Source organism: Eubalaena glacialis, chromosome 18, assembly GCF_028564815.1.
Source record: "Eubalaena glacialis isolate mEubGla1 chromosome 18, mEubGla1.1.hap2.+ XY, whole genome shotgun sequence".
NCBI lineage: Eukaryota > Metazoa > Chordata > Mammalia > Artiodactyla > Balaenidae > Eubalaena > Eubalaena glacialis.
The window spans coordinates 34,582,500-34,607,761 of NC_083733.1; the positions used below are offsets into that span (position 1 = coordinate 34,582,500).

Genomic DNA, 25,262 nt, shown 5'->3' on the forward strand with positions numbered 1-25,262 from the left:
CTCCAGCCCCGTCCCCCCTCCTCAGATGGGTTCATTGTGAGCTCCGCACCGGGTTGCGTAGCCGGACGCCTGCAAACTTTGCACAAAAATCCGGCAAGGGGCGGAGGAGGAGAAGGAGGAGGAGGGTGAGGGTGGCGGTGGGGTGGGGGAGGGAGGGAGGGAGGGGGCCGCAGGGGCCGGGGGCCGGCGGGGGGTGGGGAGGAGGAGGGGGGCGGCTTTTTTTTTTTTTTTTTTGCATAACTCGGCTCGGCCGAGTGGCCTCCGGACTCCCCGCGCCGCTGGGACCGCCGCTGGGACCGAGAGCCCCCGGCTGCCGCATTGCAACAGGCAGGGCCCCGGCGCGCCCCCCGGGCCTCCCCCCGCCCCGGAGCGGCCTCGGCCGGCCCGGGCCGCCCCCCCCAGGGAGGCCGCCCCGGACCTGCGATCCGCTCCCCACAGCTGCCGACCCGGCTGCAAAAAAAAAAGTTTCCGAGAGGCAGGAGGAGGAGAAGGGGGAGAAGGGTAGCCCGGAGCGGCGGGGGGCGGCGGGGGGAGCCGGCCGCGGAGGGCGACGAAGCGCCGGGAGCCCCGGACATGTCCAGGCGGAAGCAGGCGAAGCCGCGCTCGGTGAAAGGTGAGCGAGCGAGGCCCGGCGGAGGCGCGAGCGAGCGAGCGAGCGAGCGAGCGAGGAGGGAGGGAGCGAGGGAGGAGGGACCGGCGAGCGGGCGGGCGGCCTGGGACCCGAGCGAGCGAGCGGAGAGGAGGAGGAGGAGGCGGAGGAGGCGGAGGCGGAGGAGGAGGAAGAGGAGGGGGAGGAGGAAGCCGCGAGCCGGAGGCGGAGGCAGTGGAGGTGGAGGGGGCACACCGCGGACACCCTACCCGCCCGGACCCTCTCCGGGCCCGGCGCCGCCGCCCGCGGGGGACCCGGGCCTGGGGGCGCCGCTGAGGGGCCCTCGCTGCTCCCTCTTTGCGGGCCCCGGGCCCACGTGGCCAATCAAGGGGTGCGGGCCCGACTTGGCGGGGATTGCGAATCTCGGCGGCGGCGGCGGGCGGGCGGTGGGAGGAAGGAAGAGGCGGTGAGGACGGGCGCCCAGGAGGTCGGTAGCTTCGAGGCCGCTCTCGCTGGGTCCCGGGCCTTGCCGCCTTTCCTCGGTCCACGCCTTGTCGCCCCGGGACGCCGAGGGCGGCGGGCGTTGCTTGCGCGCGCCTCGGGCCCCGGCCCTGGCCGCCGGGCGCCCCCTCCCCGCCCCCTGCCCACGCCGCCCTCCCGGCACGGGCCCCCACACTTCCTGCCTCCTCCACCGAGGCCAACCGGGCCGGGAGCCTCCGTCAGGAGTTCATTGTCTGCGCAGCGCCGGCGGGACGCAGGTCCCCAGGGTAGCGCAGCGGCTGCCTTGCGCGCCCCTCCGCGGAGAGCTCCCGCGACCCGACCCCGGGCACCCACACCCTCGTCACCTAGGCCGGCTTCCCGTTTCGGGTCCCCGGAGTGCACACGTTTGTGAGGACACACAGCCCCACATCCCCCTCTTCTTGTCCTTGCCTCGCATTCTATTTCTACCGAGCGCCCGCGGCCCGAGCGGGCCCCTGGAGAGCAGAGGCCCCGGGGAGATGCCGCATGAAGGCAACTGAGCCCCTCCCCTGTCCTTCTCTCCCCACCCGCTGCCCTCTCCTGGCCTTGTCTGCTGCTTTGTCCCCATTCCAGTCCCCCCCGGGTGGGTGCCCGGCCTCCCCCCTCCCCGCGCTGGGAGATGACAGAGGAGGGACAGGATGAGAGCCGCTACGTCTCTGGAGCCAAAAGTCCCGAGGCCCTTGTTCTCTCCCAATTCCCTTGATGACCTCTGGCCCGAGCCCAGTTCTGCTCTGAAAAGTTCATTTCCTGGAGGCCTGCGCGGGAAGGCGCAGGGGCCCCTGCTCCCTTCCTGCCAGCCTTGCTCCTGGCTGGAATGGCTGGGCCTGCATCTGGCAAGGAGGGTCTTGAGACACCCGCCATTGCTTTCCTTCCAAAGTCCCAGGAGATCGCGGGCACTCGGCTCAACAGAGATTCTCCCTGTCATCTTAGAAGCGGACCAACTCAGTCCAAACTCAGCAGCCCGCCTGCTCCCTTTCCTCTTTTTCCTTGAGATAAGTTGGTCTTGTTCCCCTCACCCTGGCAGGCATCCCGGTCCTGGATAGCCTGACCTATTCCACAGAACTGGAGGGTCTAGAGGGTGTTCTGGTTGAAACCAAAATGGAGACCTCAATAAGGGGATAGGAAAACGCTAGACGTTTGTCCTTTTGCTGAATAGAAGCGTTCTCGGTTTGAAATAATATTTGATTTCTTTTCTCTTTCCCTGGTTCACTGCTCACTCCTTCAAGAGCCACTTAAGGTGGCCCAGAGGAAAATGTACAATTGGAGTCTCTGGTTGGAAAAACAATTTTATCTAACTTGGGCAGTTGATTTTGAGTTAAATCTACGTATAGAAGCAGATTTTTCATAGAGGAAGAGGCAGAGCTTACCTACCTCTAACCTGAACCCATGCCTCCATACCTCTTTATTTTAGAAGGCGAGGCACAGAAAGCAAAGGTAGAGCAATTTGCCGGGAACAGATGGGTGGGTGTTTCAGAGTTGCTGGAACCTAATTCTAAAACCACTCTGTATCTCTGAGAAAGACTGAAGAATCAGTCTTCAACCTTTCATGGAATGAGCTTGGACATGATTTTTAATGAATGTCTCTCTCTCTCAATGTGTATATGTACATGTATAGCAGAGAATTCAAGCTAATTGATGGCGGGAAGACAGCAAAGTGGGAACAAGACTAGTGTAGGTATTTTGAGAAGCGTTGTAAATATCAACCACACAGCGCCTTTCGGCCCTTGGAGTGTGAGAGCCTCTGTTTCTTCTCGCGATTCTTTGCATTTTCCAAAAGCAGCTCCAGCCCTTGTCTCTCACCATTTTGCCATTTATTCAGTTTAGTGGGGTGAACAGGGTGGAGATGCCCCCACTTATGGGGGAGGAATTAAGAGAGAAGATAATTTGAATAGATAAGAGTTACAGCAGGTGATGGATTTATTGCTTTTCAAGAACTGCCTCCCCTCCCCCCCCCTTTCTCAAGCAATATTCAAAAGTGTGTGCTTGAGTGTGGACAGCTCCGTACCAAGTGTTTAAAATGACAAGGTCTTCACCTTTAAAGATGCTTCTTAAGGAACAGTGTTACCTTTTAAATTTTATTTTATTTTATTTTGCCTCCACTGCTGTGTCAGGGCTAACATAGAGGCATTGTGGACTTCCCCAGTCCGCACATTATATGCTGTGAAAGTTGCTTGGCTGTATAGTTCGTAATTGATCTAGCAAATGTGAAAGCCCAGAGCAGGAAGGAAGGAAAGACAGAAGTGTAACAATTTCTAATGGATGCTCAGAAAGTGTGATTTGAAAGCAGGGCATGACAGGTCTTAGTGAGGGCGTCTCACTTCCCACTCACAGACACAACCTCCCTTCTGGAGTGGGGTCACTTGTCCCCTCTGGATGTTTGTCTTTCTTTGGAAAACCCAGCTCCCGGGGAGGACACCCAACAAATAGGGAAGGGTGCTAGGCAGTAGGGCAGCGGGGAGAATAGCCTCGTTGGTTGTCAGAAGCCTTGTGATTTTAAAAAAAAGAACCACACACACCAAAAAAAATATCAGTGTTACAAAAGTCACATTTTCTGACCGATTTCTCCCTCCTGACACCATCCTCTCCCTTTCTGTTTCCTGGTGGTGTGGTGTGGCTGTCGTGAGATGATTTGTTCCCTTTGATAATCTCGGCCTCATTCTCCGGGGTTGTTCCCATCACATCTCACTGATGTTATTTTGGCCGATGATATCAGGTGGTTTGTTAACCTACTCCCTTTACCCACACTGCCTCCTCAGATCCACAAAACAGCCTCTCCATTTATATGGAAAATTAATACATCTTTTTTCCCAGGCTCAGCTTAAAACTTTTGAATAATTGGTAATACTGTTGATTTCCTCCATCCAGCAACTGCCTGTTAATTACACTTCTTAATGTTAATTAGCACTCAGGCTGTGTCCATGGACCCGCCAACCACAACATCCCAAAACTACCCCCAGTGACTTCTCTGTGCTCCCCTCCCCTTCTCTGTCTTCCTCTCCTGCCAGCCCATAGCTCCTTCAAAGTCCCTCTTATAAATGTGGTGGTCTACGGACTTGGAAACAGTGTAGTTCGCCACTGCTCGTGTTTCCATGGAAATAATTGAGTTGTAATAAAAAGAGGCATTCTGAGGTTACAGGTTTCTTGATTCAGCTGAGACCACATACAGGTGTAAATTGTCCAGATTTGTTTGGCTAAATGTACATGATCTTGTAGGAAGGGCAAAACAAATCCTTTATAGGTTCTTTAGCTTTCTATGTGGATTGGGGCAGCTAACATTTAATCCTAACATTTAATCCCCCCTTCCTCAATTAAGTCACCAACTCCCAGCTTTGGGAGGACCTGTCTCACTCTAGAAAACATCCTTTATGTCTAGTAATTACTGTTTAGATTCTTCCACTTGTTTCCTTGCAAAAACTTAATAAGCAATAAGATAAGATAACTATGTGTCTTGGACAGGAGGACACTGCTAAACGTTTAACCAAAGGTGCTGAGTGTGCATCACATGAAAGGTGCAAAATGCTGGTGACTTTACAGTCATGAAGTAATATTGCGTAGAACCATCCTGGCACTGTTGTGGCCTGCTACAGCATGTTAACAGGGGAGGGGGAGGGGGGAGGGGGGAGGGGGAGCGGGAGGAGGAGGAGGAAAGTGGAGTGCAACATCTGATACAGCGTTCCTAGCTGGAGACTAAAACTGCAGGTCTGGTTCAGTCTAATAGAAAGTTGCAATAATTGCTATATCGGTAGCCAACTCTTAAGCTGGTGGCTGTGGAATTCTTCCCCTGATGTAGGATTTAATAGTCTGGCAATTAGATGCATTGATTTCTCTTAACTGTTCATTTGGATGTGTAAACGAAAGAAACCTGCCACCGATGGAGACAGGCCGCCTGGCTCTTGGAACAAGGCTGATTTAGGAGGTGGTGGTAGGAGAATGGATTTTTCAAGGCAGTGTTGGGGCCAGTTCCCTCTTCTTTTAAAATTTCAGCCCATTTTGCAGTAAAATGAACAGCACCTGTTTTTCAGATACTGTTTAAAAATAAACAACGGTGTCCAGTTCTGTCTGAAAAGTAAAAACATCCTCTTCTGCAGCTGTGTATAGAGTAACATTTGTGTCTTTGAGTGACGGGACTCACTTGCGTATTTTCGGCAGATGGTCTGTTAGGTACCAGAGGGAAAAGTCACAAAACACCTTGGCTCCGAGTTCCAGAGGGACCTCTTGCCAGAAATGGAGTTAGTTCTCTCTCCCCCTCCTAGAGGCCTGGGGTCACCTAGACCACAGTGGCTCTGTCAAGCCCTGAAGAGGTGTGGGGACATGGTATCTTGGACCCCTTGGCAGCTGGTGGGCTATGTGACTTCAGTGGCTTGGAGAGAGGGTAGGTCGCAAACGTTAGCACCTCTTAACTCCCCGCTCCTGGACCTGCAGGTTTCTGTAAGCGTCACTAACTTCTGACATGCAGGCATCTAAAACTGTCTTGATGGTAAGCAAGCAGAGGAAGGCTAGCTTTCCTCTTGGCCCTATCTTTTTTTTTTTAACGGAGGTGGATGGGTGGGTTTAGTTAACTCTTTGTTTGCCCGAGGTTAAAATGGACTTAACCTTTCCTGGACATCGTCCATGGTACACTGGTATTTGCAAAGAATATTATCTTCACGTCTCGAAAATGTTTGCAATAGATATCAGGGTTCCTTTCTTATCTGAGGGTCCAGGGTAATTACAACAGAATGCCTTGAAAACTGTTAGTGGGCTCCCCGTTACTGTGGGTAGCTGGGGAAGACCTTGATACACCTTGGTTGGTGAATTTGACAGTTTCTGCAAATTCCTGCATGTTAGTCGGTAATCAGAGTAGTTTTGCACCCAAAATGGACTAATTAAGCCTGGATTGGTTATATCCCGATTGAAGTTTTCGGCGCCATCAGCTCCCTCTGACTGTGGGAGAGGTAAGGTGGAGTGGAGCGGGGGAAATGCTGGTGGAAACTTTTGATACATCGCTTACCTGCCGGGGATCGGTGGCAGGCAACGATTGGGGTTGTACACTCAGTAAGTAAAAATACTTTACCTCTTTCAAGGAGCGCCAATTAGCTGATTGCTCCGTGTGGCTGTCTTTAAGGAGAACGCTGTTTTACCTATCTTCTTTTACAAAGGTTTGATTTTTAATGTCTTGTGAAAAGGATTCTCTTTGTCTTGATTGCTGTCAGGAATAAAAGCATGATGGTAATATCCCTTTGAAAGCTATTGTATTGTCAGCCCTGGCTGACAGCGGGAGGGCCTCCCAGTGTTATAGATTAGTGCTGTGAAAACACTGACATTTTCTTTGTTACATTGCTGTTGTTCTACTTGCAAAGTCAATTACACAATGTCAGAGCTCAGTTACAAGTTGACTTTGGAACTAGCAATGTCTTTTCATTCTCTTCTTAAAGATATAATTTTCCTTTGTTGTTGTTGTTGTTTTGTTTTCTTTCTCTCTTTTTGACCTGCTTCCCTCTGGTGACCGCCCCCTCTGCCCCCTAAGAGTCAGAACGTGTTAGCTAGGCAAACACACTCTGGTTTCAATCGTGGCAAGTCAGATTCAAAGACTGCTACATCATTATCTCTGAATTTTTCTGCTCTTTCACATTTCAGTGGCTTCTTATTGATATACTGACTACAGCAGCCAAGATACATAAAAAACCCATCAAATGAGATTACGGTGTTGATAATCTCTTATCAAGTGGGTTGCTCTGGATTTGGGGTCCTTAAGGTTGGCAAATTCCAGGTTTTCTTTCTTTTTTTTCCTGAGCCGGGCTGAACCAAGTTCCTGGGTTGATGGTACCCCCAGCAAATAGTTCTTTGCTGCAGAAGATTTGTAAGTATTCTGATCTCAGAGGCCAGGCCTGGTGAGTTTTAGACTTAGAATCCTGGATGACATCATGGTAGGGATAGAAGAGTCTCGTAAGAGGACCTTGTAACCCACCCTTCTCCCATTGCAGACGGCCAATGCGAAATTATAAGGCTCTCCAAGGTACCTTTACTGGGTGCCCTTGAACTCAGGAGTGATTTTCATTCCCATCTTAAGTGTGTGAAATCCTGCTGCCGAAGGGGAGGCAAGCCTGAAATGTCCAAAACTGAAAATGGTCAGGGTGGATGTTTTTATTTACGCCCCTCCCCCTCCATCCCTACCTTCTCCAGGAAGAGAAAACCAGAAATTCCTTAGTTCTCTGAACCTGGCTGCCAAAGAGGCAGCCACCTGAGAGTGGACAGAACTTGGGGCAAGGAGACTGCTGCCACTGACTCCAGATGACAAGGACGCTTCAGGAAACTCCGGCCGAGGACACTAATTGTGGGCCTCCAAAGTTGTTATTATGAACTGCCAGACAAGAGCCCGTGTTCGCCAGCAATTTGTCAGGACTAATTTTGTTTTTCTCCAATAATTGAAAATTAATGTCTTGAAGTGAAAGCAGATGTTCATGTCATCTTCTGAATTGGGATATAAAATGGGGCTCTGTAGATGGGCTCACTAATTTAACAGTAATTGCCCTCTCGCAGCTAATGGGGGTGTTGGGCTGACGCTACCTGGGGCCGGGGTTGGGAGATGAGAGCGTCGGCTGTACCAGTCGTGCTCTCTGAGGTGGCGGGAGCATTCGTTTTGGAGGGAGAGCATGGTAAATAAAAATATTTCCTGGGCCTATGAAACCTGGAGAATTCGTTAATTTGAATACTCATTCGTGCAAGAGATATTTATTGAGATGATTCAAGGCTTTATGCTGGAAAAGGTGAGGGAACCTTGGTTTGGGAAGAGAGTGGATTCCTACAGGTTAGAGGATCCTCGGCGCTGGGTTCGTTACCTTCACCTGGAGTAAAGCTGGTTAAAATTGCGGATTCCTGGGTCCAGATCCTAGAGATACTCACCCAGCTGGTCTGGGGAGGGGTTCAGAACTCATTTTTTCCCCCTTTAAAAAAATTGAGGTAAGGTATACATAATGTAAAATTTACCATCTTAACCATTTTTAAGTGTCCAGTTCAGTGGCATTGAGTACGTTCTCATAGTTGTGCAACCGTCACCACCGTGAACTTTCACTTTTAGCCAACGCCCAGGTGGTGGTGGGTTGGGCGCGGTCTTAGCCCATCATCCTCGGAGGAGGCCATCCAGTGCAAGGCCTCCATTTTCCAGGGAGAGATGAGAAACAGAGGCTCCGAAGATGAAGTGACTTAGAGAGCTGGTGATGCTTTTCCTTGCTCTGGTGAGAGAGGGGAGACTGGAGTGCCTGAAGCCCGGGCAGGGCAGATTAGGGCTCCATCAGGGCTGGTGGGCTGGGCGCTGGGCAGGAGGGGTGCTTAGGAGCTGTTGAGTCATCTGGTGACCACTCTCAGGATGAGAACATTTGTTCTCTCTCCTTGGGGGCACCGTTCCTCTGGAGACTGAGACTGGCAGGTGTGAGGTTGCCCTGCCAGGACCCAGATAGCCCCTCTGACTTACCCAGCCCTGCACACTTCAGGCTGGTTTGTCTGTGATGGGGAAGGGGGGGGACAGCTGTTGTGAAATGGCCACTTCGTTGCCTTGATTTCCAGTCGCAGCTTGCCCACCACCTCTGGCCCGCAGGTCTGGGTGCTGCAGACGCTTATACTGTTCTCCTTGGAGGTGCCAGGTACCTTATTCTTCCCCGGTTTTTTTCTGAAATTGAAATTTGCCCTTTCGTTACCTGGGCATGAACTATTTTTTGCAGCGTTGTCATTCCCTATCCTGCTGTGAGGTTTATCTCTTCTGTTGATCCTAATTAAATAAAACATACTGTCCACCTAACTCCTGTTGCACTGAATTTTACCTGCCTGAGACAGAGTGATGGCCATCTGGACTTGGTTAGGGAGCAGGGCACGGCTGGATAAGGGAGCTGGGATGGTAGTGGCTGTCACATCCTGGCTGGGTGTACCCCCTTGGCCTGGGGGCTGCAGGACCTCATGGCCACCAGCAACATATAGCATATTTCTGGTTCCTGAACCTGAGATATTGCTTTGTCCCTAGCCCCATGGGGCTGCAGGTCTGAACTTGGGGAGGGGAAAGACAATCACCAGCTCCAGAGAGTCCCCAGGGAGAGGGTGAGGGAGGAGAGCAGGCTCCCAGGGCAGGGGGATGGAAATAGGGGGCAGGCTCCTGTCGCCTGGGATGGAGGCTGCAGAGAGCGCTGGGTTCTCTGGGGAGCCGTGAGCAGAGCATGTGTTCTCAGTGCCCGGGACATCTCTGCAGGTGCCCTGTCCCCTCAGGGAGAGAGGGACCAGCTAGGGGCCTGGCACGCATGTTGGGAAGACTCTACTATTTTTGCCTTTGAACTTCTCAGGATCCTGAAAATCCCATGTTGAAGAGAAACCTTGGAGGCCACTTCCTTCAGACTTCTTGGAGTGTGTTTATGGCATCCTTATTTCCATCCAGCCTGGACTCACACACTTTCTGTCTCAGGGAGCTCACGACCTCTATGGCACACCTGTGCATTTTCAGTTTGAATTTCACGTGTTCTTCTTTCTGTGAAGCTGCCGTCTGCCTCCCGTAATTTAGGTGCATTGGTTCTGGGTCTGTCTCCTGGGGCAACGGGGAGTAACTCAAATCTCCAGTCCCCAGAGCAGCCCTGTTGAGAGTTGGCAAAACTGGCCTTGCTTTACTTGCCCAGGGGGGGGGTTTCTTTATATAGGATGCAGTCAGCCTGGTGGGCTTCCAGGACGCCACTCTCATTCGCAGATGACCTTGACTTGGGCTTCTGGGTCCTTGTGTTTAAAAAGGATTTGTTAGGTGAATGAGTAAGTGTGTAAACTGTTGAGGGAATAAATGAATGGATGGACAAGTGAATGAGTGAATAGTGAACAAATGATTGGTTAATGACTGGATGAATTCTTAGATGAATGAGTCAATGAGTGAGTGGGTGAACTGATAGGGAGCACAGATCATCTTTATGGGTGACTTGGGCTCACAGCTGACATCTCTGGTGGTCTCTCCTGCCCCCCTTCCCCTCCCCCAGTCTCTATTCTGTTCAGGAGGTGGGACATGCTCTCTCTGGAGGACTGGGAGCCCTCATGCCCCTTGGGGTTGGGATGCTTTGCACCCATTCTCCCCCTTTATCCTCAGCCCAGATAGGGGCAGGGGTGTGTGTAGTACTCTCTGCTATGAGATTGTAGCTAGTTTATTGAAGCTACTGTGCCAAGCATTGTGCTGGATTGTAAAACATTGTTTTCAAATGATAAAAGCAATATGAGATTTTCATACTAACTTTAAGTAAAACAGAACTTTTAATTGAGTAAAGTCCCTTCCTCTCACCCCTTCCTGCCACAATCCCGAGGGGGCTTCAAAGTGGACATATTTGACCCAGCTTGGTGGTGGCCAGGACTCTGCAGTCCAGCCTCCATTAAGCGGCCTTCAGGACCTTCTGCATCTTTCAGGGATGGTTTGCCCTTCAATAGCACTAGGAGTGAGGGATGGGTTGGGAGAAGCAAGCAGGAAGGAGAAAAATGGGATGTGTTTGTGGGGAAAACTGCCAGTAAAATAAAACTCAGTGTAAAAAAGAAAGACCCCCTACTCACTGAAGGTCTGAGTCAACATTGATATATTTCTCTGGAAGGGGAGGGTTGTGGTTTGGAGGAAGCATGCTCTGTGATCTTGGGCAGGACAGCTCCCACTGTGGGCCTCGGTTTTCCTGTCTATGAAATGGGATGGAACTGGTTGGGTTGGCTATCTGTCTTAGATGGTTTAAGATGTTAATTCCTGGAACATAGGAATGGGAAAGCACAAGATGCTTTGGCTTTAAAATAATACAGACTAGAAAGATATTGTCAGATATTTTCAAGATACTTTTTAAAGTGACGGGTCCGCAGAGCAAGAACTCCGAAGTGGCAGATGTGGGGAATCCGCCAGCAGGACAGCTGGATCCTCCCTGGCTCCCACGGCCCTTTTGAGGATTGAGGGGAACATTGGATAAGAGAAAACATGTCAAGGGCTTGACTGTGATGTCGGTATCTTTTCACGTGTCTGACAGTTCAGCCTGAGGTGCCCCTGGCTCTTTTGGCCCCAGGGCCTTTGCCAAGCATCCTTGGAGCAAGCCCCCTGCTGCTCCTCTAATCCAGGGGCAATGTGGGCGGAGAATGTCCAGGTCCTACATATGCCCATCCAGAGTCACCATCATGGCCGGCCCTGATTGCGGGGAGGATATGGAGGGTTAGTGACCAAGCACTCACCTATGCCAGGCCCTGCCTTCAGCTCCTCCCACCTGTCCCCCCATCAGTTCTCACAACAGCTCTCTGACTTATCTTCTGGGCCTCAGTTTCATGGATGCACAAACTGAGGCCCAGAAGTACCTTGCCCAAAGTCACATGGCTGGAAGGGGCAGAGCTGGGATTAGCCCAGGGCTTGTCCAACTCCAGAGCCTGAGTCAATAGCCATTCCCTTTACCTATAACAGCCCAAGGGGCCCAAAAAGATAACAGAGAAACTCATGCTCTCTCCAGGGGCTGGAGGAGTGCCTGGACTCTGGGCTAGGAGAGAGGGTCACAAGTGAAGGCACAGGAGGTCTGTCCTGCTCCCCACCCATCTGTGTTCTCCTTTTGGGCTGTCCATATGCGCATCTTAAAAAAAACGATTTACACATCTTAAAAAATAATTTAATCTCTCTCCCTTCTCCCCCAGGGATGAGCACTGTTATCCACAGTTATTTTCCTCCCAGACCTCTTCTGTGGTGGGTTTACACAAAAACATATGTATAGACACCCATGCATACATAATTTTAAACCTAGATAATATCATATAGTGCTTGACTACACTTTCTCTTATTTGCTATTTTCACAAAACAGTGTTTCCCATCTTGGTTACACATTAGTATCATCTTAGCACTTAAAGAAATAACATTACCTGGGCCCCACCATGGACCAAATAATCCAAACTCTGAGGATGGGGCCCTAGGTCAGTTTTTTTTTTTTAAAGCTTCCGGGGTACTTCGACTGTGCAGCCAGGGTTAAGAACCATTAGTGTAGGAGACATCATCATGTTAGTGTTACAGACTACTCCACTTCAATAACCATAATGCTGTAGAATGGGTGTACCAGCATTTATACACAGTCCTCTATTGATGGACATTTAGTTATTCACTGATGCAGGGAGCATCCTTGTTTATAAATCTTTGTGTTTCTTAGGCTAGATTCCTAGAAGTGGAGTTATTAGGTCAAAGGGTAGACACATAAAATTTGAAGGATATTTCCAAATTGCCCTGCACAAAGGGTGTACCTTCAGTAATAGTGTGTGAATGCATGTTTCTCATAATCCTTGCCCACATGATGTATTCCTCTTTTCTTTTCTTCTCCTTTTCCTCCTCCTTCTCCTTCTTTCCCCCCTTTTCCTTTTTGCCAATCTGGCAGGCAAGAAATAGCTCATTGTTTTTTTTTTAACGAGATGCTATTTTTAAAAAAATTATTATTTTTTAAAATTTATTTATTATTTATTTTTGGCTGTGTTGGGTCTTCGTTTCTGTGCGAGGGCTTTCTCTAGTTGTGGCAACCGGGGGCCACTCTTCATCGCGATGCGCGGGCCTCTCACTATCGCAGCCTCTCTTGTTGCGGAGTGCAGGCTCCAGACATGCAGGCTCAGTAGTTGTGGCTCACGGGCCCAGTTGCTCCGCGGCATGTGGGATCTTCCCAGACCAGGACTCGAACCCGTGTCCCCTGCATTGGCAGGCAGACTCTCAACCACTGCGCCACCAGGGAAGCCCCAGCTCATTGTTTTAATTTGTACTTTCCTGATTGTTAGTGAGGTTGACCATTTTTCTTATCTTTATAGAACATTTTTATTTCTTCTTTAGAAAGGGGAACTGAACTGCACTCTGAATGTGGAGCTTGGGGGTTTGGGCAGTGCTTTCCCTCAACTAGTCCTTTAGTCATGCTCTTCTTCCTTCCATCCATCATCCATCCATTCACCCATCTATCATCCATCCATCATCCGTCCTCCATTCATCATCTATCCATCCATCTGTCATTCATCATCTATCCATCCATCCGTCATTCATCCATCCTCCTCTCCCTTCCCTTTTCTTCCTTTCCATCCATCCATCCATATCCTGAGTATCTTACCCAGGTGAGTATCTTCGCCTGGGCTCCAAGGAGGATGTAGAGATGAACCAAATGGAGGCCATGCCCTCAGGAAGCCCACAGTCTGGAGAGGACATACAACCCTAACCACAGGGCCCAAGATAGAGGTGCAGGTTGAAGGCTGAGAGAGGTTGGAGGGGTTCCCTTGATAGAAGGAATCAGGCAAGGCCTGGAAGAGGGGGTAATGTTTGATTTGGGTAATGTTTGATTCTGTCCAGAAAGATAGAATCACAACACCCAGAGCAGCTAACATTTAATGAGCTCCCCCTGTATGCAGGCACTGGACTGTGCATTTTTCAGGCAGTATCTCATCTCATCTTGACACTCACTTCTCACTGCTCAGGTGGGGGCCTTAGACTTTTTTTTTTCCACAAAAAATAACAGATCTTAGAGAATCCTTAGCTGAACTCCCTTGTCATGTGAATGGTCAGACTTTCCCAGAAGGGCAAATCAGATGTCCAAGGTCATATGATGACCTTGTGGCAGAATTGTGCCTGGGGGCAGGGCAAGGATGAGTTGGGGGGATCTTGCTGCTGCCACTGACCCTGGCCAGGGTCTGCCTTGGGAACATCCTGGACCCCCCCAGGCTGTGGGGGTGTGTGTGGGGATTCTGAGCAGGCAGACCTGGGCTCCCCTCCCAGGAGAGGTGTGAGAAAGAGCTTTGTAAAACTGAAACGGCCATCCGGAGGGTTGGGCTGCCCACACTCTGGAGCAGCCTAACTTTGCCATTCTCTCGCTCTCTCTCACCTGTACATTTGTGCTTTGAATGCAGTGCCAGAGGAAAATGCTTGGGAAAAACCTAGCTTTTAATCTGTCACCTGCTGGGATCACCCTACCCCCCCACCCCAGGCCCAGGTTGTGAATGAGGTTTCTGCATCCCTCATTCTCCCCACCTCACCAAGGACAGCTGTCTTTCTAAAGGGGGGGCGCACTGGCCAGGCACAGGGAAGGGGATTGTGTGGGCTGGTGTATGCCCCAGATGGGTGTGAATGTGTGTGTATGTGTGCCTGTGTGCATACATATGTGAGTCTGTGCATGTGTGTATGAGCTCGAGTTCGTCTACGTGTGCACACGTATGCATGCATGTGTGCGTGTGCACGGATGTACACATGTGAGCGCCAGCCTCCATGGGGAAGAGGCTTTTGTCATTGCTTGCATGATTCAGACCATCAGTAGGGGGGTAGAGAAAATACACATGGGTGGTAGACTTTGTTTGTGAATTTAGTTTATATCCATTCATTGAGATAATTTTGGAGCACCTACTACACACCAAGCACTATGCTAGACTTGACTTTGCTAAAACAAAGAAGCAAGTCCTTTCTCCGTGCTAAGATTCAGTTGACATCTGTAAAGTCATGGCTGTGAGGGTGAGAAATGAGTTTATATTCTTGTTTCGCAAAATGTATTCCAGGATTTCGTTGATGTTCCACCAAAAGAATAAAAAATATTTTCTGTGGCCAAACACATTTGGCAACCACTGTGTTAAACAGAGTTACAAGTTTTTAAAACTTTCAGGGCTTCTCAGAGTCTTTCAAATGCTAATATGGGATTCTCTCAGACCTGTTAATAGTTTCTGATTTTCAAACTTACTTGATCACTTGTCAGGGAATCCTATGACCTGGGTACAGTTTAGGTTTCTAGGCTTTGAAGGTCTGAGCAGTGAGAAGTGAGTGTCAAGATGAGATGAGATACTTTCATTACTGGTTTGCTCATTCATTCATATGTTTATTTATTCATCTCACACATGTTTATTTTTTATTTTTTTTAAAATAAATTTATTTTATTTATTTTTATTTTTGGCTGCGTTGGGTCTTCGTTGCGGTGCGTGGGATTCTCATTGCAGTGGCTTCTCTTATTGCGGAGCACGGCACGCGGGTTTCGGTAGTTGTGGCGCATGGGCCCAGTTGCTCCACGGCATGTGGGATCTGCCCGGGCCAGGGCTCGAACCCATGTCCCCTGCATTGGCAGGCGGACTCCCAACCACTGCGCCACCAGGGAAGCCCTCACACATGTTTATTGAGCACCTACTATGTGCCAGGCACTCTTCGAGGTGCTGAGGCCACAACAGTGAACAGACAGAAGTTTATTCTAGTGGTGGAGAGAGGCCATCTACAAGTACATGAGTGAATAACATAATTTCTGGGAAACAAAGCAGGTCCTGGGATAGGCAGGGAGTGGTGGGGAAGCCCGGGCCATCTGGGATGTGACACTTAAGCCCAGGGTGATGGGGGGTTGGTCATGAGGGGAGCTGCGGGCTGGAAGCCTTTGCAGTTGGTGCTTTTGAGGGGCTGGGCTATGTGGGAGGTGGGGGTCCTTCCCTGGGCCTCTGCCTTCTCAGCTGGGAGGACACACCACTGGCTCAGCCCTCTGTGGTTTCTATAGCACAGTCAAGGGTGCAGAGAGATGCTTCTCCGGGTGGTGAGTCAGTCTGATGGGGCTCTTTCTGAGCAAGGGTGGCTTCCGAGCACCACCTGGCAGAGCCCCTGCCTGTCCTGCTCACTGCCGGGTCCCCAGTGCCTGGCACCGGACCCACATTCCCATCCCCATCTGACAGATGGGAAAATGAGGCCAGGAGGCTCCCACAGCCCATTCCCTCAGAGGCCCAGCCCAGAATCCAGCGCTTTTCCAAGCCAGGGCTGTGACCCGAGGCTGATGGGGTGGGGAGTGCAGAGACTTCTAGGACGGGAGGTGGGATTTGGGGGCCTCAAGGACCCTCCTGGGGTTTGTCTGCAGAGTTGCCCGGTGTGATCTGGGTCCCGGGAGATGAGGGAAGGGGAACGGAGAAGTGGTGGGGAAGGGGGAAGAGGTCAAGGTCAGTGGGAGAGAGTGAGGCTATCCGGGAGATCCGGGGTTGGGGAAGCGGCGGGAGAACAGATGGGGAGGGGGCATGGGGGAGGGACCTCGGGGCCCGTCCCGCCCAGCGAGCCAGGCCAGCCGGCCGGGCGCTTGGGAACGCGGCCCCTCCCCGGGCCCTCGTCTGCTCGCCCCACGGGGCGGCCCCAGGACCCCTTTGAGGCGGCTGTCCTGGGAACGCGTCGGGCCGCCTCCCGCCCGGGAGGGCTCCATGGCTGCGGCGCAATAACTCAGGCCCAGGTTTGGGCACAAAGCGGCCGCGGCGGGGGGCTGGCTGGGAAGGCTCGGGCTGCGGCGCTCGCTTGTGCTGCCCGGGTGGGGCCGGGGCTTGTTCTGCACCGCGGGCCGCCTCGCCCCCCGCCCCTCGGAGTCTGGGGCTGGCCGGGCCCAGCTGGCGCCCCCAGAACTCCTGAGTCCCCGGCCCAGAGCCGGGGGCGGGCAGGAGGCGGCGGCTGCGTCTAGCCCACAGCCGGGTGCCGGCCGGTGGGTGGGCTACGGACCCCGCTGGCCAGATGTGCGCCTTGGGAGGGGAGCCCGATGCCGACTGGAGCGCTGATTAGCCCGCAGCTTTGGGGCCGGGCTGGGGGAGGGCAGTTGACCTCAGTAGGGCCGATCTCTGAGTGGATACAAATACAAAGTAAATGTCCTCGATTGCTTTTGAGCACTTCACATTTAAGCTTCACAGCAGCCCTATGAGGTAGGACTGTGATTATCCTCGTTTCACAGAGGAGGAAACTGAGGCACACGGTGGCAAAACGAATTGCTCAGTGTCTCACAGCTGGGGCCAGACAGGATTTGAACGCAGGCGCTCTGACCCCGGAGTCACGCTTTGCCCCTGCCTGGCGCCCAGGCGCACATGTATGGGGATTATGGGCGTGGGAGTGCAATTCTGAGTTTATTTGTACCTGTATATGTTCAAGAAATTACAGACAGAAGATTTACAAACAGATCTAGTGATTCTGGGTTTGCCACTTAAAATTCACTCACTCATTCATTCACTGAATGGATACTTCCTGACTTCGTTCATTCCCTGGATGCATATTTCTGATTCTGTGCTAGATCTCATTGCTGGGTGCACAGTGACAAATGAAAAGAGCTGCGTCCCTGCCTTCAGGGAGCTTGAAGTTTAGTTGTGGGCAGGGTAGCGAGCCTGACAATAAAGAGTGAACTGTTACACTAACGTGCAGGTGGGGTGGCCCACAGGTCCTTTCTGGGGAGTCCTGGGGCAGGCCCCTGGACCTTAAACTTGAAAACCCTGGAGGTTTGCACAACCACTGAGTGCAGAGAGTGGTTCCAGAGGTTCTCACGGGCACCTCCAAGTACCCAGGGAGTAGGTTGGGGGGGGTTCCCTCCTCATTTTCCAGATGAGAAAGGGTGATCCAGAGAAGCCCACAGCCTGGCCTTGGCTCACACTGCACATACGTAGCAGAGTAGGTGTCCACTTGTTAGGCTAGTCATTTCCAAGGTCCCCATGTCCCATAGACAGGGGTTCTGAGCCCCAGGCCCTGGCTCACTAGGGCCTAGGGCTTCCTCTGCACACCGTTAGGGTTGGAGGTGGAGGGTAGGCCCTGATGCCCCGTCACTGGCACCCAAATCCCTGAGCTATCCCCATCCCTCTGACCTCCAGTCAGGCCAGTGAGAAGACAGCTGCCCTCAAGCGCCTACTGTATCCACAGTTCAGTCTGAACTGGGTATCGGAATGGGCTTTATTCTGAATTTCGTGTCTCCATTGCCTCAAAATACCCATTGCTCAGGCTTGCCCTGGGAGCTCAAGACTTGTTGTAGGTTCCGGGTCTGAGCTTAGGGTAAGGCTTGGCCTATCCTCAGACCTCTCTGTTCATTTTGTCATTTTGTTAGGAGAGTTCCAAGTCTGCTCTGCTCTGTGGACAAAGGTTTGGCCCGGGCCACAGGGATGGCAGGAGGGGATAATATTTATTGAGGCTTGGTGCTTGCTGAGTGCTTTATACATATTTTCTCATGAATCCCCTCAACAGCCCTGTGAGGCTGGTACCATACATTTGCCATCCTGCAGGTGAGGAAGCGTCGAGGGTCAGCCTGAGGTCCAAGGTCACATGTCACAACCAGGCTGCCTGACACCATGTGCCTGCCCAAGTCACTCCCAGAGCCACCTTCTGTACTCCTAGTAGACAGACGGCTTCCCCTCCCCCAGGAGACAGGCTGGGAGACAGACCCATAAACAGTGATGAACTCTGAGGCTGGTAACACCACGTTCCCCCTGAGGACCCAGCCGGTGGCCAAGTCCACACTCCCCCACTCCCCTCCCCTTCTCCTGCCTGCCTGGGCCTACTCCTCAAGTTCAACTGGGGGAGAAGCAGCTTGCACAGGCTACGGTGGGAGGATGAGGCCAGGCCCTTGGGACATTCAGGGTGGCTGGCGGACAGAGCTGTACCTGCTTCCTGGTTTCTTAGGAACTGCACAGCCCAGCCAGCCCCTCTGTTCTGCTGGGTGGGAGGTGCTTCCTTGATGCATTTAGGGTGGGGAGTCCTCCCTTCTACTGTCCCCCACTCCACCCCCAGGCCCCAAGAGTCCAGCTGGCTCAGCCCAGGAATCTTGGATGTGGTGGTTTGGGGTGGGTGGCCTTGCGGAGGGAACTCAAAGATTTAAAGGGCCCTGTCCTCTGGGCCTCTCTCTCTGTTTCCACTCAAACTGCCCCTTAAGCCCAGGACGTGGCCTGTGAGCCTGCATCTTCCTGCCCACCAACGTTTTCCCTGAAGCTTGGGTTTGAACCCAGGGCAGGAGCCCCTCCAGGGCTGGGTTTCCAGGCAGCCCTTCAGCTGACGCCCATCTTGGCCAAGAGGCCCAGGAGCAGCAGCTCTTCCCCTCCCTCCTGAAGTCCCTCTCCCTGGGCACCGACCCTCTGCATTCCCTGCCCTCCACCCCCTCCTGCGCAGGCTTCCTGGAACCCAGGGACCCTGGAGGTTTCTGGACCATATCGAGTTGCCTGGGTGGTTGTTTCCTTTTTTTTTTTTGGGCCATGCAGGGTGGAGGAGCTGGGAGAGAAGCCGATGATTGGGCCAGGGCCAGCCAGGGGTGGAGGCCGACTAGAGTCCGTGTTTCCCAAGGTCGAGCTGTGTTCCCCCAGCCCCTACCTCTGAGGAGCCTGAAGCCTGGCTTCCCCTCCAGGCTGGGACCAGCCCTGTTTGGCATTTCCTGCCTCCCTCCCTTTCATTTTGCACCGGGCTCCCCAAGGACACCCCTGCGAGGTTGTGAGGCCCACTCTAACTGTTCTCCCTGGTGACTGGGGCCTGACTTGACCTGGTAACGCCACAGTCCTGCTGAGGTCAGGCCCAGGATGGGGTCAACTAGATTGCTTTTCCCCAGGCTGCATCTCCTGGCTGGACTGCTGCACCAAGCTGGGCCCACCTTCTGCTCTGAGCCAGGGAGGGGGTCGGAGCTGACTGAGAGGGCTCCTCACAGACCCCTTGGCTGCGGGCTGGTGGGGAGGTGGGGCTCTGGAAGAAGCTGAGGGGTTGGGGGAAAACAGAGCCCTCGAGGCCAATGGGTAGCAGAAAGGCAAAGACCTCTGGGGGCAGGAGCCTGGGCTAAGCCCCCTTGGAGTTAACTTTGAGGTGATTTTGAGAGCCCCCAGGTCCTTGGCAGCTCTGCCCTGGCCCCCCAAGGCCCACCGCACACATGGTTTTGCTTTTGCAGGCATCCTCCCCTGGTCCCCTCCCTCTGGGTGCCTTCCGAGTTCCTCGGGCCCCTCCCCCAGTCCTCCTGGGCCCCCTCCTTCCTCCTTGACCCACTTTAGTCCCCTGTTGCTGGGGGAGGGGAGTGTGCAGCCGGAGGCTCTGATCCTGGATGCCTCCCCCAGCATCCCTTGGGGCGGGCTCTGGATGGAGCCAGCAGGCTGAGCCGGCCCGGCCCCAGGGACTGGCACACGGTGTGCTCCGAGTGGCAGCCTCCCTGCCCCCTCCGTGGACAGACAGTTCTGGACAGCTGCCCCTGCCCGGGCCCCTGGGAGGCCCTGCCAGGGCCAGGCTCTGGTTTCCCCCAGCCCCAGGGAGCTGCTGCTCCATAGGTCCCTCCTACCACTGTCTCCTGGCCGAGCGCACTTCCCTGAGGGGACGTGGGGCAGGGCCAGGCCCTAGCCTCCACCCATTCTTCTAAATCTCTGCTGGGGAGACTGGAGCTGGGGTCAAGTTCCGTGTCTGCTGTTGATTCCTGTGAGCTGGAGAAATCCACCAACCTTCTCAGGGCCTTATCTATGGGACGAAGGATTTAGACCAGATAGCTAACCTTTACTGAGCATTTACTATGTTCCAAGGACTCAGCTAAGCATTTTATATTTATCGTCTCATGGTATTGTCACAATGATGTCGTGAGGCATGCTTTCCTAATCTCTATTTTAAAGATAAGGCAACTGTGGCACAGAAAGGGAAAGTAACTTGCTTGAAGTCACACAGGCTGATGAGATGAATTTTCATTGCCCTAACATTCTAGAATCCATCCTGATACTGGGGCTGTTAACTCTTCCTGGACTATCGCATGGCTGTCTGAGGACTTGAGATCCTCCGCCAGGGGTCCTGCCTGAGTGCCCCATCACTCTATCCTGCTCGGGTGTTGCATGGGTCCCCCTACCCTGCAACAGGCTGCGGGAAGCCAAAGCCCCAGGATGCCCCGCCAACTGGGAACTCACTCCATCCTGAGTCCTAGTTCTGTGGTCCAGGGGCCTGGCCCCACGTGTGATCACTCCCGAGCACAGGACATGTCCTGGCTTCCAGTGCTGCCAACTGTAGGAGCCATGAGCCAGCGGGAAATTCCGCATGCCCGCCCCGCGTGACCACCAGCCCAGCCCTGTGGAACCCCCTGCATGCTCTCCCATTCTCCCTTCCCACAGCCCTGCCCAAAAACAAATGTAAAAAACGGGGGGCAGACCCTGAGGGTGCTCTTCGAATTTGGGAACCGTGCTTCTCTAATCTCTGCCTTTCTGTCTTTTCCTCCTTGAGTCTTGACATCTGTCCGTCCTCTGGAAACCTTTTCATTTCATTGTCTTGCTGAATAGAGGAGGGAGTGGGTGGTAGTGGTGAGGCTCTGGGAGCAAGTCAGGACATCTTTTCTTATTTGCCTAATTTCCTCACTTAAATGTATCTTGTGATTAAACATTTTCTTAGCAAGCTTGGTCAGGGCTGCACCGAGTTTCTTTTCATAAACATTGGCAAGTGAATTTAACAGCCCTGTTTGTATTAGCTGGAGGTTTCATTTGCATAGTGATTGTTCTTATGAAACAAAATAATCGCTTGCAGTTTATGAAACTGTATAAATACTGGGGTCTGGAGCTGGGTGCATGCGCAGGCCTTTCTTCCCACATGGAAATCCATCCATCCAGTTCGGGGAGGAAACTCAGGCTCCAGGAAGAGCCAAGCACGGAAGATTTTCTTTGTGGAAAGGTGTTTCCAGGGCTGTGGGTATTGTCTGGTGGGTGGAGCTTGTGGACCCCATTCAGGTCAGGGGCTCGGGCCCGGGGAGGGCCTAGGTGAGCATAAGGAAATCTCCAGACTCCAGTATCTACTCCTTTATGTTACTCTTTCAGCCTTTTTGATTAAGGTTGCAAACTGGTGGCCCGAGGCCCAGTGTTGCCCACAGATATGTTTTGATTGGGTTGTGCTGTGTTTAAAAGAAATAAACCAACATTTAAAAATGTGGAGATTTCACAGAAGCGTTCATTCAGATTTCTTGCTTCTCTCTCGTAACAAATGGGCAGAATTGGGACTGCTAGGCCCATCGTCCTGCCTGGTGACAATCCTGGTGGTGAGGGGTGGAGGCTGCTCCAGCAGGGGGGATATATTCATCATGGCCCCTCTGAGCAAGTCGCCCACTTATGTGCCTGCCGGCCCTGGGGTACTTGGGATCCTGATTGCAGTGGGTCTGTTTACCCAGTGTCCTACAAGCTTGAGGCTCAGTGTTTCACTGGGATGCCCTCTGGGTCCCTGCTGATCTGTTATGAGATGTCTGCTCAGGCTCTGCCTATTTGAGGAGCTTCCCCTGGGCCCCCTGGCTCTGCCCCAGGGGCTCTGGGTTCCAGGCCTCCTGATGTCCATATTGGCCAGGGGCAGAGATCTGGAAAAGGAGTCACTTTGGGAGGTCACACTCCTTATTCCCAGGAGCTTGCCTTCGCTCAGAACATTCCTGGACTCCTCCTCAGTGGCTCCCTTTAGAGCCTACTGCCCCCAGAAGACAGGTGTTTCATGATCTCACTCTGTTTTTCAGACTCAAGCAGCATTGCCCAGCTTGGTCAGCAGGCTTGGCCCGAATGACTTTTTAGCTGATTCTAATATATTTTAAATCTACTTGTGTTGGGTGGGCCCAGAATAATACCTGTATAGTTGCAAATAGTTTGACAAAGGATCTGGGCTGGAGTTGGATTTAGAGCTAAGGAATGGTGCCTGCCCCACACCCCCCGATGACCTGGCCTCGGCAGCAGAGCCCTCAGATGTTTGGTGGCTTTTCTGGACCCTCCTCCACATTGTAGGAGGAAAAGTCAGAAGTAACAAAGAAAGTGAGTGAAACTGATTAATGCCAGCAAATTCTTCACTCTGCAGAGCTCTGTCCCATAACCTGGGTATCTTTTTTTTTTTTTCCAATCTTTAATTAATTAATTAATTAGTGTTTGGCTACGTTGGGTCTTCGTTGCGGTGCGCGGGCTTCTCATTGTGGTGGCTTCCCTTGTTGCAGAGCACGGGCTCTAGGCGCATGGGCTGCAGTAGTTGTAGCTTGCAGGCTCTAGAGCGCAGGCTCAGTAGTTGTGGCGCACAGGCTTAGTTGCTCTGCGGCATGTGGGACTTCCCGGACCAGGGCTCTAACCTGTGTCCCCTGCATTGGCAGGCGGATTCTTAACCACTGCGCCACCAAGGAAGTCCCAGCCTGGGTATCTTGAGCACTGCTTATGAAAATAGCTCCTGTAAATCCCAGTGTGCCTCCAGGCCTTCATCATGTACAGCCCTGGTTGGAAACTATACTCAGGGCTCTGGTGTCCTTTATATAGTGTCTCATGTTATCCTCACAGTAGCTCTAAGAAGCAGTTATGTTATCCCCATTTTATAGATGAGGAAACTGAGGCTCTGAGGCCCAAGGTCACACAGCTGGTGAAAGGAGGAGTCAGGATTTGAACACAGGCCTCCTGGCACTAGAGCCCATTCTCTCTCTCTCTCTCTCTCTCTCTCTCTCTATATATATATATATATAGTTTCTCCAACTATAAAATAGGGAAACTGTCCCCACCTCCTAGGAGTATTACAAAGATAAAATGACCTAGGAAAGATTTCATTGTGACCTGTAACCTCTACTGATTAGAGCAGGAACACGAACTCAGGCATGGTGAGGTTCTTTTTTTTTTAACTATTATTGGATGGTGTCGTTAAGCATAACGCCTTCTCCCCTTTTCTCCTTCCCCTGATCTTTATGATCTATTTTTTGAACATTTCACTGCTCTGGATAGAATTTTTCTCCAAGATCCTGAGGTTGTGAATTTCCCCTAGAGAGAGGATTGCACCTCTGACTGGTTGGGGTAGGGAGTGGCACGGAAAAACCTAAATGGTCTTCTGGAAAGAGGAAGAGCAAGCAGCTAGGCCAGACATCCAGTTTTAATAGAACTGGCTGGCTGACAAGGGATCCTATCAGTTGGGATGGAAGACATGAAATCCAAGTTCAAAACAAGCATAAGGGGATGTAATATCTCATAGGACAAGAAGTCTGGAGGGAGTGTGGCTTCAGAGTACTTAGTGAGGCAGTCAACACCATCAGCAGCAACTCAGGTGCCTTCCATCTTTATGCTCTGTCCTACTTAACACATTGGCTCTTGCCTTCAGCTTTGTCTCCTCATGGTGAAGAAATAGCTGCAGTGGTGCCAGACATCACATCCCCATACATCAATGTCCCAAAACCAGGAGAGAGAAGCTCCCTTACACGGGTCTGTCTTCAGAGGAAGGATGCCTTTCCTAAATGGCCCTCTGGTCCCTCCCTTGTGTCTCATTGGTGAGAATGGCCTCCCCTGCACATCCTAGACCAACACAGGCTAGGGTATGGAGCATCACTCCTGGAGCTCTAGAGAGCCCCAGCTTTCCTTAGATTTAGTGGCTTCTGGGGATATTAACAAATTTTAAGTTTGGTCAGCAAGAAAGAAATGGATGCTGGGGAGGTACCTAGTGCTGTTTGGGGATAGGCAGGCTCTAGGAGGCCTGTGCCAGTGCCTGTATCTCTTTCCATGCAAGGTTCTGAAACACCTCCCTCGTCTCATTATGGCCCTCTCCCATATCCTAATCTTCCTAGTCCCTCTTTCCTCGCTTCTTTTTCTAGGACTACACCATTCCTTTGTCCGTCTTTCCTTCTGACGGAATCACTCTCCCCACTTTCCTGCCTGGCTGGCTCCTTCTCATCCTTCTGGACTCAGCTCAGTGTCACCTTTCCTGCCTACTTTTCACCCAAAGTGGGCCCACTGCTATTGGTCTCTATTTTTTTTTAACGTCATGTTAGTTATTCTCAGTAGGAATTTATTTATGTGTTTACTTGTTTACAGTCTTCCTTCTGTACTGGACTCTCAGCTCTATCTGGACAGGGACCGGGTTTGACTTGTCCAGTCCTGTGTCCCTAAGCTTTCCAAGAAAGATGAGAGGGGAGGAGGAGGGATTCAGCAAATGCATGGCATGGAGCAGGCATTTAGTAAATATGCACTGAATGGAGGACCTACCTGAATTCCTTGTCTCTTTCCTCTGCCTCATCTGCTTCTCTCTCCCTCTCCCCTGGGCCCCAAATTCCTTCCTGTGTTCTTGGCTCTTTGAGGAAGAGGAGGGACAAAATATCTCCATGAGTCTGTGGACCCTTTTCTCTTCACAGTGACAGGATTGCTGGCAGGGAGGGCTTCTCCAAGGGCTGGTTCTGTGGAAACATCTGAATCTGGAGGTGGGTCACACAGTGGAGAGGCTGTGGGGGGCAGGCCGAGGGTGGAGCTATGGGCCAGCCTGTGTGGCTGGTTGGCCTAGTGGCTGAAACCAGCAGGCAGCATGGATGCACGTCTGGACGTCTGGATCTGACCCTTGCCCACACGTGCCCAGTCGCTTTGCCCCAAGGACATTTCTTTTTCATGGCTGGGAACTCCCTCTGCCCGTGAAACAGCGGGGTCGACCCCTTTGTGGGGGATGGGGGGTGGCTGTCAAGCCCATCCCCTTCCTGGGAAAGCCATTCAGTTATCAGTTTTG

At 52.2% G+C, this 25,262-nt stretch overlaps 1 protein-coding gene across 2 annotated transcripts in view; it reads left to right on the plus strand.

Moving 5' to 3' along the window:
- Positions 1–277: 277 nt before the first annotated feature.
- Positions 278–25,262, plus strand: part of ZNF423 (zinc finger protein 423) — a 330,174-nt gene continuing 305,189 nt past the window's right edge. The window contains exon 1 of one of the 2 annotated variants that reach the window (XM_061173369.1): positions 278–613. In XM_061173369.1, coding sequence (XP_061029352.1) covers positions 574–613 — 40 coding nt within the window. In that variant the 5' untranslated portion in view covers positions 278–573. The remainder of the gene's footprint in view (positions 614–25,262) is intronic. The other variant, XM_061173368.1, reaches the window with a different exon arrangement.